Source organism: Dermacentor albipictus, chromosome 4 (assembly GCF_038994185.2).
Source record: "Dermacentor albipictus isolate Rhodes 1998 colony chromosome 4, USDA_Dalb.pri_finalv2, whole genome shotgun sequence".
Classification (NCBI taxonomy): Eukaryota; Metazoa; Arthropoda; class Arachnida; order Ixodida; family Ixodidae; genus Dermacentor; species Dermacentor albipictus.
Window position 1 is genome coordinate 122,914,299 of NC_091824.1, and position 18,757 is coordinate 122,933,055.

Genomic DNA, 18,757 nt, shown 5'->3' on the forward strand with positions numbered 1-18,757 from the left:
TAAAGCGACAGTACATCGTCACTTTCAACCTGTTTGGACACCGCGACAACCACCCTTCACAATGCACGAAATTGATCGGCCTACATCCCGCGTATTATTGTTTTATCGTTTCGGGACAGTCCTGACTTGGAACACCAGGTTAAGACATTCGCACGAGCGCCCTATTCACCGACTGCGGAATCGTTTTATTCAAGTGAAGGAAATACAGTGATGTTCGGCTTCTTAATTACCATGCTCGCGCAGCGTTTAACAAATCAAATGTCATGTCACAATATTCGTCATCCGTCTTGCCCGCGTTTCATTTCTTTAACGCTGCGAGCCCGGTGCTTCCCAGTCACGAACGGCATGCTCGTTATCAATGTGACGCAGCATTATCGACAGGAAAGTAGCGAGCGCCGAGTTTTCAACAAAATAAACGCAAGCAAGGCAGATGACGATTATCGTTGTGGGACAAATATACACCCCAGAGGGTGCAACCGTCTTGAGAGTGTACACTCCTACACTCTTAGAAAAATTTACACCCTTTGGAAGAGGAAATGAAGAAGCTGATTAGGGCCCAGGATCAGACCTCTCAAACCCTGGCAGTCCAGAGGGCTCGCGACAGGGCCGTCAGGTTCCACCTGATGGTCTCCGAGTGGGCCTAGCCAGGTGGCGTGGCGTTTGCTTACGTCTCTAGTGGACAAAATAAAGTTATTTCATTCACTCACTCACTCACCCTTTGGGGCGTATCTTGTCCCACAACAATAATCGTCATCTGTCTTGCCCGCGTTTCCTTTCTTTAACGCTGCGAGCCCGGTACTTCCCAGTCACGAACGGCATGCGCGTTATCAGTGTGACGCAGCGTTCTTGACAGGAAAGTAGCGAGCGCTGAGTTTTTAAGAAAGGAAACGCAAGGAAGGCAGATGACGGTTATTGTTGTGGGACAAATATACACCCCAAAGGGTGCGACCGTTTTAAGAGTGTAGGCAGAGTTACACCCTTTGGGGTGTATCTCTGCCACACAACGATAATCGTCATCTGCCTTGCTTGCGTTTCCTTTCTTGAAAACGCCGCGCCCGCTACTTTCCTGTCTGGAATGCGATCTCATATGCTTACACTCTTAGAAATATTTACACCCTTTGGCGCTTATCTTGTCCCACAACATTAATCGTCATCTGTCTTGCCCGAGTTTCCTTTCTTAAAAGCTCGGCGCTCGCTACTTTCCTTTCGAAAAGCTGCGTCACACTGATAACGCGCATGCCGTTCGTGACTGGGAAGTACCGGGCTCGCAACGTTAAAGAAAGGAAACGCGGGTAAGACAGATGACGATTATTGTTGTGGGACAAGATACGCCCCAAAGGGTGTAAATATTTCTAAGAGTGTATAACGCGCATGCCGTTCGTTACTGGTAAGTACCGGGCTCGCCGCGTTAAAGAAAGAAAATGCGGACCAGATACACTCTTACACTCTTAAAACGGTTGCACCCTTTGGGGTGTATATTTGTCCCACAACAATAATCGTCATCTCCCTTGCTTGCGTTTCCTTTCCTGAAAGCTCGGCGCTCGCTACTTTCCTGTCGAGAATGCTGCGTCACACTGATAACTCGCATGTCGTTCGTGACTGGGAAGTACCGGGCTCGCAGCGTTAAAGAAAGGAAACGCGGGCAACACGGATGACGATTATCGTTGTGGGACAAGATAAACCCCAAAAGAGTGTAAATTTTTCGAAGTGTGTAGGCAATGTTACACCCTTTGGGGTGGATCTCTGTCAAACACTCCACTCCTAGAAAAATTTACACCGTTTGGGGCGTATCTTGTACCGCAACGATAATCTTCATCTGTCTTGCCCGCGTTTCCTTTCTTTAACGCTGCGAGCCCGGTACTTCCCAGTCACGAACGGCATGCGCATTATCACTGTGACGCAGCATTCTCGACAGGAAAGTAGCGAGCGCAGAGTTTCAAGAAAGGAAACGCAAGCAAGGCAGATGACGATTATTGTTGTGGGACAAATATACACCCCAAAGGGTGCAACCGTTTTAAGAGTGTCTTAGAAAAATTTATACCCTTTGGGGCTTATCTTGTCCTACAACAATAATCGTTATCTGTGTTACCCGCGTTTCCTATCATTAACGTTGCGAGCCCGGTACTTCCCAGTCACGAACGGCATGCGCGCTATCAGTGTGACGCAGCATTCTCGACAGGAAAGTAGCGAGCGCCGAGTTTTCAGTAAAGGAGACGCAAGCAAGGCAGATGGCGATTATTGTTGTGGGACAAATATACACCGCAAAGGGTGCAACCGTTTTAAGAGTGCACAACGATAATCGTCATCTGCCTTACTTGCGTTTCCTTTGTTCAAAATGCCGCGCCCGCTACTTTCCTGTCGGGAATGCTATGTCATGCTAATAACGCGCATGCCGTTCGTTACTGGAAAGTAGCGTGCTCGCCCAGTTAAAGAAAGGAAATGCGGCCGAGACAGATGACGGTTATCGTTGTGGCAAAAGGGTGTGATTTTGCTTAAGAGTGTACGAAAAGCGCGTTCATTAGCAACTCTTGATAATCCTCTTGTAGTGAACATCCAGATTCTGCAGCAGCGGAAGATTGCAAGGTCGCTCGGAAAGTCTGCTTTCGCCGCTTTCGCTTTCTAAAAAAGCGCCATCTCACAAACATATCGCGAACAAAGTATTTTCTTTAATAATGCCGCCCTGCCAAATACGGCGGATTTCAAAAATGAAACACCAACTATGTGCGGCTGACGTCATCTTTGTTGCTCTCGATTGCATAGAGTCTCGGTTGCTTTCGGAACTTGGCGTAGCAGAGATCTTCGTCAACTGGTAAGGAACATCTGTTGTCCTGCCGATACGAAGGATTACACCACTCTGAGTTCTCCGTGATCATCAGAAGGTATGCTGTCTCTCTATATACGTGCCTCACAAACAACATTTAGCACTCTGTCAACCACAAGTCGTAAGGTGACTCGAGACCGCGGATCCTTTTGCGCAACAACGCTGCTGCTTCATCGATTTACTTTCACAGGAACGGTCGTTTTCGAAACACAACTGTGTGTCCGTTATCGAAGCATTTTCTTCGTTTAACGTTTCAAGAAACGTTGATGTAGTTCGCCGACACCGTGCCGAGTTTCTTGAATGGATCGCAGCGTGTTCGCCATATTGAAGAACCATGACTTATCTAACAACAGCGCGATTTTATCTGCATTGTTTTGTTCTTTTAGTTTAACGTTGTTGCTATAAAGGCAGAAGCGAAACGTCCTCGTGGCAGTGGTATTGCCCCTGCGTGGCCGGCTCGACTAAGCGCCCCTAGTTTCCGCTTGAAGGAGACCGAACTTTCTCGATCTTTCCACGTTCACGGAGAACTTTCATCAGTAGTTTCTGCACTGAATTAAGGCTGCCTTATCTCACTACAGGTAACTACGGTCATTCTTTCTCTTCTATTAAAGTAAAAAAATACTAAATATAGTCCGCAACTAGTCTGTCTCGTGTAGCGTGACGCTCTGTGAGTCAACCGTCTATCGGTTCATGTGGCATACAGCAGTAAACTGCAATTTCCTTGCCGTGTCATTGCTGATTGTTTCGCCAGCTGCAAGTTTACGTATGCGCCGAATGTGAATATTCGCATTGTCTCGTCGGTGTAGCGGTAACAGAACTATAGCAAATGTGACAAAGCGTCGTTCGTGCTTACTGGATTTCGGCGCGTTCTCCGTAAGACTGCAGGCGTTGCACTGATTGTCTGCTTTATTTTGATTAACTTTCCTGTGAACTTTTCGTTGAAAACCTGATGAACTGTGAATGTTCGTGATGGATTGCCCCATACCAGTCAGTACAGATGGATGCAATCCTTTTATCGGACTTGTGTCGGCGTTGGTAACACCCCTGCGAACATCTGTCTACCGTTTTGCGTAGCAGGTAAACATTACTAATGAGTATAGAAAAAGGAAAGCTATGACATATTGGCATTGGAATGATTCTGCTGTTTTGAGTAACAGGCATCGCGGCGCTTTGTGCAAGTTCATTGAAATGTATAATGCGTCTGTTTAATTAATATTGTGTATATGAGGAAGCTTTGGCGGAGATGAAAAGTTGCGAAGGAGCTGCAGTGCAAAGAAGGCATTCGAGGTGTTTGACACTGAGCAATAAAGTTTGCAATTTGTGAGGTTATTTAGCGTTCATCTCCACCTTTTGGAACAGATATAAAAATGTGGTCCACTAAGTTTTGTGGAGGTGGCAGAACACAATTTTTTTTATGCACGCTTACTTTTCATAGCATGCTGTTACTAAGGATGATGCAAACAATCTTGCACCAAATATCTTTTTTACTGGTTTCTGTCAGTCAGTAATGGTGGAATTTTCATCAATTCTGTATCACATAATTAACATTCATGCACATTCCTAAATAATTTTAACTTTAACTTAATTCCAGCCATTGTGAACTTGCCAGCAAGTGTGGTTTTGCCATTTACGTTTGCTGGTTTTAGCATGTTTTGGCATGCTAAATGAGCATGGCACATTTAAATGCTTAAGTGGAATTGAGGTATTCCATCATTGCGGGCACATAAAAGAGTGACGTATCTCGAAAATAAAGAGTTGCAATAGGTGTGAGTGGACATGTATTGATTTCTTTAAAACCATTTCATAAATCGCAGGCATCTAATAAAGTTCATAGTAATCAGAGTAAATATTAAAAAGGGCCATGAAGTTTTTCTGAATATAGATGAATATCAGCTGTTCTACAAGTATGCCGCGAATTGCAAGCCTATCATGCTTGTTGTCAGTATTTATGGATATGTTTTGGTGTCATTTCAAATGTGCCCTGCTATCATGCTCCTGGCTCACTGCAGAGCGTGCCTGTGATATGTTATTATTGCTCCTGGACTGCTGTACTTGTAACACTTCATGGTGTCTTGATATTTGCCAGCTGGACTAGTACTAGAACATGTGATGTTGAATCACTGTCCGAAAGCTGTGACATTTGCCTTGATGCCTGCCAACTGTAGTTGACATTGCGCTGCTGCTGGTTTCATTATTTCTTTAGTTGAAGCTTGCCCTTTTTGCTCCCCATCTTCTGTGCCTGCTACCTGTGTTCTACCTCCTTTGCAAGGCAGTAATAATTTTTCTGTGGCGAGTTGTTACCTGAAAGCTCGCTGTGTGTATAGATATCTGTAAACAATTTTATATATGTTCCGCTAAATACTATAGGAGGCACGTTTTCAATCTGCTGAGTGCATCGGTGGTTAATTGTAGGCTGGCATTGTTAGTTACTTCTTCAAGCATACAAAATTATCACTTGGCAGTGTCTCAGCAACACTAGCACACACGCAGCTAGTACTTCTACATGATGTGATGGCTAATTGGCTATGTCATTGCACTGCTAAGCCCAAGGCTGCAGATTTGTCACCCAGCTGCTGCAACCACATCCCTGGGCAGAAATGCGTACTTACCAAGCTCTCTCTGTGTGTGTCAAAGAAGCCCAGGTGGTCAGAGCTAATCCTGAGTCTACTGCCACGTCTTTCATTGCCCACGGGTTACTTCGCAGTTATATTAAATCAAGACCTGACAAAATAAGTGCATTCATCTATTCATCCAGTGGATGGTGTGGCTTGTAAGAGAATTCTCACGCCAATGATTGGCAGCTTATTAATGTTCATTGATATGCTTATTGTCAAATTGATCAATTTTCTTGTAATAGCTAAACCTCCCCAGTTTACATGTTGTAAATAATAAAAATGGTGGGGGAGGGGAATTTTTTTTTCCTCTAGTCCTAAGGAGGAAAATTCAGCGAAATAGTTATGGTTCTGGACAGGGTAAAAACTCACATCAGATAGGGAATGGAAGTTGTGTCTTGATACTCATTCTGGTTTTCTTTGTCTCTGTTGCTGCCCTCAGGATGTCCTACTATGATGCAGAAATGGGAGGGCTTGGCAGCACTTATAATGGAGCATCCGCCTTCTCGGAAAAAGCGATCCGCCATGGTAAGTAAGCACTCAAGTCTGACTTGAGTCTAACCAGCATCCTGTTTTTCTCGTTGTTATACTTGTAAGTTTCGCATGTTACCCATTTTATGCCTTGTACACCTTTCTGAAATGTCTAGAAGCCACTATGTGCATAACAGGACTTGTCATCAGACCACGTACTTAGAATCACTTGGAACATTTTCTGCTCCCAAGCCTCGGACATTGATCAGCGTGGTTTTTGCTCCATCTCCTGAGCGTTGGTGCCATGCGCATATCATGAGTGGCATGTCACAAGGCCTGGTGACAGATGTTGCTTAGGCGCTGGTTTGTAAACTTTTCAAAAAGTGTACATCACATGAAGTGCAAGCAGGAAAAAAAAAGGGGGAAAAAAAAGAGAGAACATTTGGACACCTATAATGCAGGATTAAGTACATCAGGGTGCAATGTGCCATTACTGCACAGCCAAATGCCTTATTTTATCCACCCGGGAATTATGATGGACTGCTGGCAAATCTACTGGGTACATACTTTTATGCCACATATAGTGATGTAATCTGTCATAAAAAAAATAATTAAAGGTGTGATAGAAGATTATTTCTGCAATTTCTAGTGAATTATGCTAATTTGAATTTAATTTTGTTTTTATGTAATGTCAGTCATGCCATTTTATTTCATGGAAATAACAATCACTCACTCAAAATACATTTGTAAGTTATTTATTGGCTTGCAGGCGTTATGGGACAAGAAAGTTTTCTTCACCACTGCTGGTAGGCCCTAGCAAGTCAAGCTTCTCACAAACATCATAGTACCTTCAGTAATGATGTCATGCATAGCAGCATTCTGTGCTCTGAAATGAAATTAAGCCAGCCTATGTAAACAGAGCATTCAATTTGCATGCAGCTCAAGGTCCATTTTAGTTCCCTTCACATCACTGCGTGGAACTATCTAAAACAAAAAGTGCACACAAATCTACATAGCGGTACTGATGGGGTTACACAATTGCCATTTGTTGGGCGTGTTGGTAAACTGAAAGCATATTTAGCGCCAGCAAACAAGGACGGAAGGGAGACGACACCACAATGCACTAACTTCAACAACTTGATTTTCAGGAAATACACCTATATAAACCATGCTCAGTGGCGCCACCTCATCCAAATCTTAACCATCCAAAAAAGCCGTCTCCTTATCTAACAAGTCGACCAAAGGGGCACTAACACACGTGTCACTATTCCGCCTGATATCCTGATCCTCAATAATCTCTCGCACGTCTTTATCTTTGTGCTTTGCGAGAACGCGGCAGGATCCATACACCGGCGCACAGTAGGGAAGGTTATCAGCAGCAGGGTTTCCGGAATCAGTACAAGTTTCGTTCGTAGAAGGGCTGCTAAAGAGGTGGAGGTCAGATAGCACAATTCGCGACATGGCAAATCAACGGGTGGAACGCAGAAGGAAGGTAGCGGTAGTGCCCTACCTGCATAGAATGGCACATAATGTTAAGAAAATGGCTTGTCGGGTGGACACAAAAGTGATCTTTTCAGCATCAGAAAAGCTGGCAAAAATATGTCGATTAACGGACCCGTACCGTAAGCCAGCTGCCGGATGCTCTACAAATCATCGAAAAGCGCCAGTGGGTTGCGTAGAAGCTGTTGTATATGAGCTTCCGCTGTCCTTTGGGAAAAAATACATCGGACAAGCAGGCAGATGTCTTAATGACTGATTATGGGAACATAGCCTAAATGTGAAAAATAAGCAATACGGTCATCTGTCAGTCCACTGTCAGGAATGCGGCTGTGCGCCGGTCTATGGATCCTGTCGCGCTCTTGCGAAGCACAAAGATAAAGAAGTGCGAGAGATTATTGAGGCTCAGGCTATCAGGTGGAATAGTGATACATGTGTTATTGCCCCTGCGGTGAACTTGTTAGATAAGGAGACGGCTTTTTGGGATGGTTAAGATTTGGATGAGGTGGCGCCAGTGTGCATGGGCTATATAGGTGTATTTCCTAAAAATCAAGTTGTTGAAGTTAGCGCATTGTGGTGTCGCCTCCCTTCCGTCCTTGTTTGCTGGCGCTAAATATGCTTTCGGCTTACACAACTGTCATAGTTGTTTCGGAAAGGTATTAGAGGTTGTCTATAAACATTTCAACACCATTAACAGTTGTAAGACACTGTCAATGAGGTCAACAAAGTCTAGTGCTTTACATCACCATAGCTGCAAAGCTGAGTTCTGGGTTTGATAATGCAGTAATAACTATCATCCTAGTTCAGTGCTCTCTCTTCTCTCCTCCAACACAGTCATAGCATGGATGCTGTCAAAAGCAATTAGCCACTAAAATTGCTGCAGCCCTGTGACCCGATGGCGGGTGCCTGCTTTGGCAAATTTTACTGACCCTTGAAGATGCTGAAATGCTTAAAATGTGTTTCTGGTGTCTTGACTTTCCCTTGTTCTGCCTTTGGTTGCTGCTACTCTTTTGCAAAGAGCAGGGGAGGTCTGGCAGCTTGCAGAAGATTCAAGCGTGCCTATGTTTCTTAGGGGTCTTTTTCCTTTTTTTTTTTCAATTATGTTCTACCCTATTATTTTGTTCTTGTATTGCTTCTAAAAACACTGGGTTTTGAAGGTCATGAGTTTAGTAAGTGTCACAGCCATCCATATTTCAAACAAAACTATGCGCCATGTATATAAACACGCACCCAAAAGAAAAATATTTAATTTGCACTGTAAAAAATCCATGATTGCCAATGAGACAGAAAAACAAAACTTGTATGTTGCGGTAAAGTGATCATTTTTTTTCTGTTGCTGTATTGTTACTCATGTACTAGCTTTTCCTTCCTTTTTTTTTTTTTTTTGACACTATCTGTGTACCACCTCTCGTTCAAAGTTTGCTATACTTTCACTTAATCTGACTGTCACTACAAATGTGTTGAGAACATCATAAAATGTTGCATTAAGCCAAGGGAGACAGCTTGTACTGCCCCCACAATGCTCACTGACGAGGGCCCTGTTGGTGCATATCCTTGTTTTAGTTCACGTAAAGCTTTTCGCATGGCTGTGAAGTGACACCTGGAACCTATAGCACGAGAGGCAAGGTTTTACACACGTCTCTGACCAAATAGAACTCGCCAAGGTTTTGCAGGTTTTCACAGTGCTTAGAGTGATTCCCTCTGCACGCAACAGCAAGGTTGCTCTTGCATACGCTTACCTCCCATTAAGTATGTTATAATTACATTCCTGTAGAAAAGCAGATCATAATGCCTCTTGATAAATTCTACTTTAGCTGCTGCAATGGCTTCATGGCTATGGCATTTTACTTAATGAGAGCAGCATTCCGGCCAAGTTGGTAATCCATTACTAAAATGATATTGCGCGACAAAAAAAAAAAAAAACGACACGGACGTGAGAGAAGACGACACACCAAGCTTGGTGTGTCCTCTTCTCTCACGTTCGTGTCGGGTTTTTTTTTTTTTTTTTTTGGTCGCACAATATCATTTAAGTAAGGCATTTCACTGCAGTGCACGAAGCAGTGGGTTCAATTTCTGGCCGCAGAAGCTACATTTCAGTTACATTGGGATGCAAAAAACGCTCATGTACCACACATTTGGTGCATGTTAAAGAAATCCATATGGTCACATTTATTTTGTAGCCCTCCACTTGGGGATTTTTCGTAGTCTGTGCATTGCTTTGGCAAGTTATGCACCATCATTAAGTCAATCAGTCAGTCAATCAAATAAGGTAAACCTTATTACTTTTTGAAGAAGGAAAAACTTTGTTTTACATAATTTTCTCACAGTGACCTTATTGAATTGTTTTTGTATACAAGGCTTGCATTATATCATTTGTTGAATAATTCATTAATTTGTTTGTTTGTTTCCATAAATATTCATAGTGCTATGCATATGTGACAAGCCAGATTATGTAACATGTCAGTCTTGGACAGAATTTGTGGTTGTTCTGTATAAATCCTTGTCTATCTCTCACCACTGCTGCTTTGCTGCAGGGTTCATTCGCAAGGTGTACGGAATCCTCATGGTGCAGCTGGCCATCACAGCAGGATTCATTGCACTCTTCATATTTGAGTATGTATCGCATAGGTTCATGGCACATTCATATTGAACTATATTTTGGTTCTTTTAATTCTCTGTGTAACCATTAGTATGCTGCCCAAAGTACTTTGCACAGTGTCAGGACCAGTCTGAAGGTATTTTGTTATCATTACAGCATGTGTTCACATAGCTACTAAATTCTGTGAAGGCATGCCATCACACTTTTGCTAACATTAATTCTTCTTTTCATAGCAACAGTTCATGTTTCTGCAAACAATTGAAGCTGGTAACATTTGAACAGTAGAATGGAACTTCACAGGGATGCAGTTATATAGGCTCTAAGAGAAACACTTGAGTAAGTTTAGATTTCGTTAAGATTTATTTACACTATGCTTGCCTTTCTTTTGAGAGAAAATATTTATGAATAGGGAAAATAAATGCTTAACTTCTCTTCTTCAATTTTGTACCCAGAACACCATTTTCAGAATTTCAGAAACTTTATTTTCCAAACAGTGTGCTGGAATGTCAGCTAAGCTAAATGCCACAGAAGCGGCTTTATATTGCCAAGTTAAATGGCAGCAGCAATTAAGGATACACATCTCAATATATTACACAGGCCATAAACATGGTAAATAAAGACAAGTGAATTACAACAGACAGAGTATGTACTAACGTATTGGTATACATTCAAGACATGACCAAATGGCACTAAAGTTTATTGCAAGCAGAACAAAGTTCAAAGGTTCAGTAACTAGAAACACAAGGTAAACATATTTCTACAGTACGTAGGAAAATGATCTTAGGCAGGATTGTACAAAAGTAATTTCACAGCTGTTATTTATTCCAGCCTTCTTCTAGTGGCATGAGTGGGATGCCAGAAACCTCGTTGTATATTCACATACTTTATCTGCTCTTGTGCAGAAATTGTGCACAAAAGTTGCTAGGTTGAGTCATGGCTTCCTGTCGAACAATTCCTTTAGTAAAAAACTTATAACAGTGAGCAGACACTGCTGAAATCTGTGTGATCTCATGCAGGGCTGTAGCAGGAACTTCGAGGTGGTGGCAGCCACGTGGCTTTCATTTTTTCATCTTTCATAGAAAGACACCATCATTTCATCATTCATGGCAAGACACTTCAAAAGTGTCATCTACCAGTCTGACTTAGACAAACGTTTCATTAATGCATTTTCGCAGCACAACTCTTTCTTTATTGCGTTGTAAACTGAGCCACATTGTAATGCTTTCCTCTTTCGCTGCTCCTAGGCCAAACGTGCAACTATATTCACGACAGCACCCAGCACTCTACATATCTGCCATGTAAGTACAACATCAACTGTTATTTGGGGTTGGTCGGGACTTCTCCACCAAGCCTGAGTTACTCATGCAGCCACTCTATTGCAGGGTCATAACGTTTGTGCTCATGATCGTGCTTGCCTGCTGTGACGCTGTTCGTCGTGCGTTCCCTATCAACTTGGTTCTGCTCTTGTTATTTGTGAGTATTGCACTGCTCTCTCAACTATGCTTTATGAGTCTTCATTTCTTCCTCTTATCTTGCACTTCTTCTTTTTGTCATGTCTCACAGATGTAAAACACGACAAACTCCTACAATGTGAAGGCTTAATGAGCACATATATTTGCCATATTGAAGGCAAAAGCAAACTTCACATGTAGCGGCGCATATATCTTGACGTATAGAAGCTCTGCCTAGTATAGAAGCTCTGCCTGCACTAGCTTATCTGTAATGGGTGCATGCATGGCACAAATTAGCTTGCACACACTAAGCTGTCACATGGATGGGGTGATAGGGGTAATATTAAGCAGTAATACTATGCACTGCCCAGCCACGTACCCGGAGGGCCCCCCTCCCTGACCACCCCACCACTCCTCACACACTCCTAAAGCGATGCCAAGTCAGTGTTAAGACTTGACAGCTATTCAGCGGTCAACATTTTGTTGGCTTTTTCACTCCTTTTGTATGGCGGTAGTTATTGGCATCTCTTGAAATGTGAAGGCCAGTTTTCTCGTAGATTCGGTGCCCGCGCAATTAACTCGAGGTGCATTGAGTTGATCACCATCTATTGCTATGGTCACGTGCATCACTGTTGCTTCGTTAGTTCAACCTTCTTTGTTTAGACTGATCCAGGGACCAGGAAAGGGATTCAGTTTTTAGTGAGCTGGTCTGTATGCTCATGGAACGAGTTGCGGCCAGAGAAAACGCCAACTTTTCCTTTTGCTTCATTATTTCCTCGAGTGATGGCTCGCCGCAATGCTGGCAGATCCCCTGAACCATATACCCACTATGTGGGTTAGAAAGGTTGAAAATAAAATAATGCGAGACAGCATCCATCATCAAACCATGCAATAACCTTCAGACCCATAAGCAACATGACTGTCACCCGTTACCTCGTCTGTTCTTTCCCTAATTGTACAGCACTTCTTGTGCAAAACTGTCAACTGGAAGCAAGAGTCGCAAGGAGTTGCGAAATTAAGCGATCTACTAAGGGAAAGAGCCAAGGCAAGAGCCAAACAGGAAGGAAAAGCAAAAATTAACAAATTTTACCGTTGTTTATGAAAATATTTATGGATCAACATCTTTCTATTTGAAAACAAAGTAGAGAAAACTCCGTTGGAAGTGGAGAACAATTCCGTGTGTTCTGAATTACGCTTCTACAGTTACCAGTCAAGCCGCCTGACAAAGCCACTTCTCTGCTGTGCTTATGTGGGTGTTTTACTAATATTTCGTGGTGGGCGCAGTACCTCTAGAACAGCAGCACCCTGCGCTCTGTGTGGTTGTATGGGACTGGCGGCCACGCATCATTGCGCAACTTCCCAAATAACAATACGAGTTGGTTTTGGCACTTGGTAGAGCAGCAAACGAGGGATCAAAAAGAACTGTGATTGTTCCACAAATATATAATTATCTATAATTCTTTCAGAGCTAACATAAAAACGCTACTATAGTCGGATACAACTTAAGTCTGCAGTGAAGCCTCGCCCAAGCCCTCATAACCACCAGTCACTGTTCCTCCGCGAGGCTGCAAATAATTCATACTTCAAACTTTTCCTGTTACCCAAACAAGGTGCAAACCACAAAAATTTAATTATTAGAGCATTTTTATATGTTTTTCCTCGCCTATCATAGTTGAATAGTGAAAGCCTAATTCTTTATTGAATTGAAATAAAATGCTTGCTTCGCTGCAACTATTTATTGTCACAGTTTCACTTCAATTGGCAGGGAAGTTTCATGAGTAAAATGGGCTCAAATGGGAAATGAACTGTACCACAGACTTTTGAAAAGAGAAATGCTCAGACTCCATACACTTTGTCCATGTCTGTTGCACACCTCACTGCTTCCGCCGATGAAAAGACTGCCAAGAACAGCGGACTCTCTGGAGCTATCAAGTTCAACGCCATTTTGAAAAAGCTGCATGACGATGATTTTTTTTGTTTCTGTGATTGGCTGGCGGAGTAATACAACCCTGTGCGGTCCGTGTGCCCTGGTTGCTAACTACTGTTTCTTTTTTTTAAGTTGTATTCTACTATAGAAATCTTTATTTTACACTTTCGCTTGTTTATTTGTTCTTGGCAGTGTTCTTCCTGCGCTACTTTCCTACGCGAGTCTATTTGATCTAGTTCCTTGTTTGCCAAGTAAAGGAGAGATGTATCTCAGAGGCCTAGCCTACCTGTGGGATACACCTTATTTCACTTCTCTTTTGTGGGTTTACGCATCTTTATGGTGAATAGAGGGTGTTATTCATATTTCTACTAGCAAGGTGCCCCCCCTCATTTGTGTAGAAATGTTACCTTGGGTTGCGCCCCCCCCCCCCAAAAAAAAAAAAATCCTGGGTGGGTGCTTGGCACTTCCCACATTTCCAAAAGTAGCCCTCTAGTGCATGGACGTGTGGTTTTGTACTTCAGTATTTATTGACATAATGACCTTTCTGGATGAACCATGCAGTAAACGGAGTCAGTATGCAGCATTTACTACTGAAGTTGCATTTGATATTTGCTGATAGTCTTGCCAAAAATGTCTGTCAGCAAAGTCATTGTGCAGTTGTGTCTTCTTGTAAACGTATTCTTTTTCACTCCCGTTTTTGTAGACTGTTTGTGAAGGTGTTCTGCTTGGCACGGTCTCAAGGTAAGTTCTTTGCATTTATTAGCCGGAATTTGCTGGCACACAAACTTGTAAGCATCATAATACTGAGTCTGTGGTTATGTTACTTATTGCACCACTGTTTATCAGCTATAAGGTGACAACGCACTTCTTCATGAGTTTCTTGGTTAAAAAATTGTCTTCGCTTTATAGTGTGGTACACACGAAGAGTGGATCTCTGCCATAAAGATATGCAAAGTCAGAAGCTCCTGCGTAGCCAGAACTTGCAATTTGCTAACCTGCAGAGGTTAGCAAACTTGCTGTAGTACACTAGTGCTAAAGGGGTGTGCCAGCAATTGTTTAAATGTTTCAGCAATATAATCTTAATTTATTGATGGAGTGAAGGAAAATCAGTTGATGCATTTTCATCTTAATCAAGGACAGCTGTTCCTCACGATTTTAAGTGTAAACGGTCGCCTTGTGTGAGCCCTGGCCTCTCAGTTTATTGTCGTTGATAAACCTAATAAAGCAATTGACATGCGATTTTCATTGCTCTTATTCCTTCAGTTTCTACGAAGTGAAAGAAGTGATGATTGCTGTGGGAATCTGCACTGTAAGTAGGCCACAGTGTTCTTACATATTGCAAGTTGTTGTCAAGCCTTCTCACTTTAATAATTTGGTATCACACTTGGCTTTTTATTTGCGCTTTTTTTTTCATTCACATTTTGTGCCAGGTGTACTATAAAAACTGTTTCCTTGCCTGCCATGTAGTGACAGTCGAACCAAGCTGACCTCGGAAAGATTTTTCATTTTTCTACATTTATGACCTGAATGGTCTTGATCATAAAATCTGTTTCACATTGCATTAGCAGCATGCACATAAAGGCTGTGTTTGTTATTAAAACATTTTTTTCCTATCTTGGATAGGTTGTATGCCTCGGGCTGACCCTGTTTGCTTTCCAAACAAAGGTATGTATCTCACAGGAACCGACTTCCTTGCTTACAGTAAAACCAAGTTTGTGCTCGCCTCTTCATGCTGCAATCTTCCTTTTTTTTTTTTTCTAGTGGGACTTCACCGCAATGTCTGGCATCCTGTTCGTCTGCGCCTTGGTCTTCATGTGCTTCGGCTTTGCCCTGATCTTCATCAAAGGAGATGTGAGGCCTAAGTCACCTTTTTTGCGGAACTTTGTGTCTCCCAAGCTCTTCACTGATGCAGCTGTTTTCCTTTCCTCAGATTGTGCGTCTGGTTTACGCGTGCATTGGAGCCCTCCTCTTTTCTGTGGTAAGTTCACATAAGAAAAAAAATTATTCTGTGTTTGAAGTGCTAGCTTTAATCTTATTGGATATTGACACTTCTAGCTTGCCATTGTTTTATCAATTTTACCATTTTATTACTTGGACCAAAGGAGATGAGCGAGTCAGCAGCTGTGCCCACCTCGAATTTGTAGTGTAGTTATCATTTTGCATACATTTGTCAAACTTCGGTATTGCTGCTGCACATAGCATCAGCCCGGAATTGTATTGATTGCAAATTATTTTCATGGTCAGCAAGAAATGCTGATGGAATTCTTCTTCTTTTTTTTTTCACTAGTATGTTGCTTTGGTACATCTCACTACAAACGATTTTGTGGCGCGGAAGTCACGAGAAAGTTAAACTAAACTACCTTTAAGATTCTCCACTCGGCCTAGATTTTAGGTGTACAATGTGCTGGCGCATGGGGAAGTATACAGTTCACATATTAATTCTAGGGAGGATACAGTGCTTCCAGTGCAATTTAATACAGACCCTGTGCTCTTAGGTGTTCTTATGGTCAGGGGTTTCATTTCTGGCAATTACATCCAGCATTAAAGATGGAGCAATAATATTTTTGAATGAGATGCCAAAGAGGCCGGCTACTATAGTGGTTATACTTACTGAAAGATCACTTCATACCTAATGTTGGATACCTAGTACCATAGCAGTATTTGACTCTGTTACCTAGTGTCTGACTTTTTTTTCTCCTTTTTTTCTGCTCTTGTGCACTATCCCACCTCTTTCCCCTGTGCCCATTTATCACGACCACTTCCTTAGTACCTAGTTTTCGACACTCAGCTGATGCTCGGTGGCAACCACAAGTATTCCGTGTCGCCGGAGGAATACATCTTTGCAGCGCTGAGTCTCTACGTGGATGTCGTCAACCTCTTCCTCATGATCCTGCAAATCGTTGGTTATGCCAACAGAGACTGAACATCTGGTTAGTTTTCTTCATCAGTGTCTCTTCTTGGTTCCCCTCCTGGCTGGTGCTGCATGCTCATTCGGCTGCTCAAGTTGCCTCCACGTTGCCCATGCTTTATATGCTTTTGTTTCGTTTGTCCACTTATTTTTCTTCATGCATGGGTTGGCACTCCTGCTAAGAAGCACATATGCCTTTGCTTTCGCTTGCTCAGAATGCTTGCATTTGATTCTCTGTGGAACCTTCTTGTCTAGTGCCCATTTTTCTGCCTTCCACATTTTCAAATCTTCTTTCTTACCACCTATTTCTTTCTGTAAATTCAGTTTGAATGTTCTCTTTATTAGTTATTAATTGCTACATAACATCTCATATTGGCTTTCCTCCAGTGACACATATAGTCATCTCCCCTATTGCAAAAACCAGCATCTTCCAGTGCCTTCTAGTGTGAAACCAGCGAGTTTTTTGGCACTGGATCGCACTGGGGATGCTGACGCTCAATGGGAGTCACTGGGACACCAGTGAGAATGCTGGATAAGAACTGGATCACACTGGATGAGATGCTGGTATCACTGCTATGATGCTGGGGCGCACTGGTTTGTGCTGTAAACACACTGGTTCTCGCTGCAGTTCACTGGTTCGCACTGGTTGAGTTTGCTCTGTACTGGTTTCAGTACGCAAAGAGTATAGACGCTGTTGAATATTAAATACTTTATACAATTTCATCGCTAGATACTAGTTTCTTATCCTAAATGGTGCTATATCTTGGGGTCATAAAAGTCTATTTCGTGTCGCAGCTTGGCATAAATGTGCATGAGCTGCCCTGCTTATGCGTGCATGTTTGACTCTGAAGGTCACTTTCGTTTTTTGCATTTCCCTTTTGACTGGGTGGATAGCTATATTCTTGAACGAAACCATGCAAATGCAGATGACGCCTCATTTTTTGTAGTTTGTATGCAACCGATGCCTGTGAGTTATAGCTGTTGTTGCATTGCTGTGGTGTCGACACGAAACCCAAAAGTCACTTAGACGTGTACAAACGGACAACCAGAAAGCCTGCCGTTGATTGATATTATCGCACCGATTACAAAGCTGAGGCGATTCATGCGTTTCCTCTTTTTTACTAAAATATAATAGATAAAAGGCTCTCAGGCTCAAATACACACATCTTAGCAATCGCCCGGTACCCGCACCAAGGTCGTTCCCTTCCACCAAAGCTTAAACATAGCGTATCCGCAGAGTCTGTCTACATGCTATCGGCCTGTCTGGACTCAGAAATCAACAAGTCTAACAAGGATAAATCACTCTATATTTAAGCTTTCGCATTGGTGTTCCTAAATAAACAATTTTTTCGTCAGTACAAAAAGCGATGAGCGCCAATGCGACGTTTATATTATAAACATCGGTATATGTGCTGTCACCAAAGGCTGCCAGCACACTCACCTATGCTTCTCTGACGAAGATATGTGACTAGACAGACCTGTCGATTGAAACACATTGTTAAATTAAGAATACGTTGCATATCCTGTGCACGAAGAACAAGAAACAGCTATCAAAATCTGCAGTAACAGCCCATACAGCGGCCGGGTCGGTGGTTTATTGAGGACCTTTTTCGAAGTTAAAATATCGATCTCAAAAGAAAATCATCATTATGGCACTTCCAAGCATACTATTGAATACGGATAACTTTTTCTTTCTGATACAGGCATAAGTCTTAGTTGCAGAGCGATAGTGCATCTACCATGTCTATGCGAAACAAACTGCCGCTAGGTTTTGATATGGTTAATTATTCACAACGGTCCATGTGCTGGCGTGGCATAGTGGTAAAGTGCTGGGCTTGGGATCTACAGGTCAAACGACCGAATCCTCATAACATTTTTATTTTTACTTCCTTTCTTATTATTTTTTTTTTTATTGCAATGAAACTCGCTCTGTTGCTTTCTGTATTCAAACAAATACATGTGATGGCCAAGCGCCACATATTTCGCACTCTGGAGCTGCTTTTCGCACCAGTACCCGGTGCCTTCCCAGTATGCCACGTCTGCCCAGTGCCCCGGCATCCAGCGTGCAATACTGGGCCCATAATCAGGCATGGCACTGGACATCGGATACAGGGTTTTGCAAGAGGGTCTGCTCTCTCTCTCTCTGTCTCTTTCTCCTTTTTCTTTTTCTTCAAAACATGGACTGCATGACTATCTTGATACTGCATGGCTGAGGACAAGCTCAACCCATCTGTGTTCTTATGGCTGTCGTATTTAAATGTCTGGTCTTGATGTCAGTATTGTGTACCATGCAGGCAAATGCTCTGTGTATTCATCTTTTGTTCACATCTATGCATAAGCAACAGGTTGAAACTGGTACTTTTGGGTATTGTTAAATTTGCAAAGATTGTGACTTGTACATAGAATTCTATGTCTGCATTTAACTTGGCACCTTATTGTGAGCACCAATTCTACTAACCAACCTGGAGTGC

The 18,757-nt window shown here is 42.5% G+C and overlaps 1 protein-coding gene across 4 annotated transcripts in view; it reads left to right on the forward strand.

Moving 5' to 3' along the window:
• Window positions 1–2,721: 2,721 nt before the first annotated feature.
• Window positions 2,722–18,757, forward strand: part of Lfg (lifeguard) — a 28,970-nt gene continuing 12,934 nt past the window's right edge. Inside the window, exons 1-11 of one of the 4 annotated variants that reach the window (XM_065451383.2) lie at window positions 2,722–2,879; window positions 5,876–5,961; window positions 9,936–10,014; window positions 11,245–11,298; window positions 11,383–11,473; window positions 14,082–14,119; window positions 14,642–14,687; window positions 15,002–15,043; window positions 15,140–15,229; window positions 15,309–15,356; window positions 16,146–16,308. In XM_065451383.2, the coding sequence (XP_065307455.1) occupies window positions 5,877–5,961; window positions 9,936–10,014; window positions 11,245–11,298; window positions 11,383–11,473; window positions 14,082–14,119; window positions 14,642–14,687; window positions 15,002–15,043; window positions 15,140–15,229; window positions 15,309–15,356; window positions 16,146–16,301 (729 nt within the window). In that variant the 5' untranslated portion in view covers window positions 2,722–2,879; window position 5,876 and the 3' untranslated portion in view covers window positions 16,302–16,308. Of the gene's footprint in view, window positions 2,880–3,241; window positions 3,400–3,651; window positions 3,899–5,875; window positions 5,962–9,935; window positions 10,015–11,244; window positions 11,299–11,382; window positions 11,474–14,081; window positions 14,120–14,641; window positions 14,688–15,001; window positions 15,044–15,139; window positions 15,230–15,308; window positions 15,357–16,145; window positions 16,309–18,757 lie in introns of those variants that run through there. The other 3 variants (XM_065451380.2, XM_065451381.1, XM_065451382.1) reach the window with 3 other exon arrangements.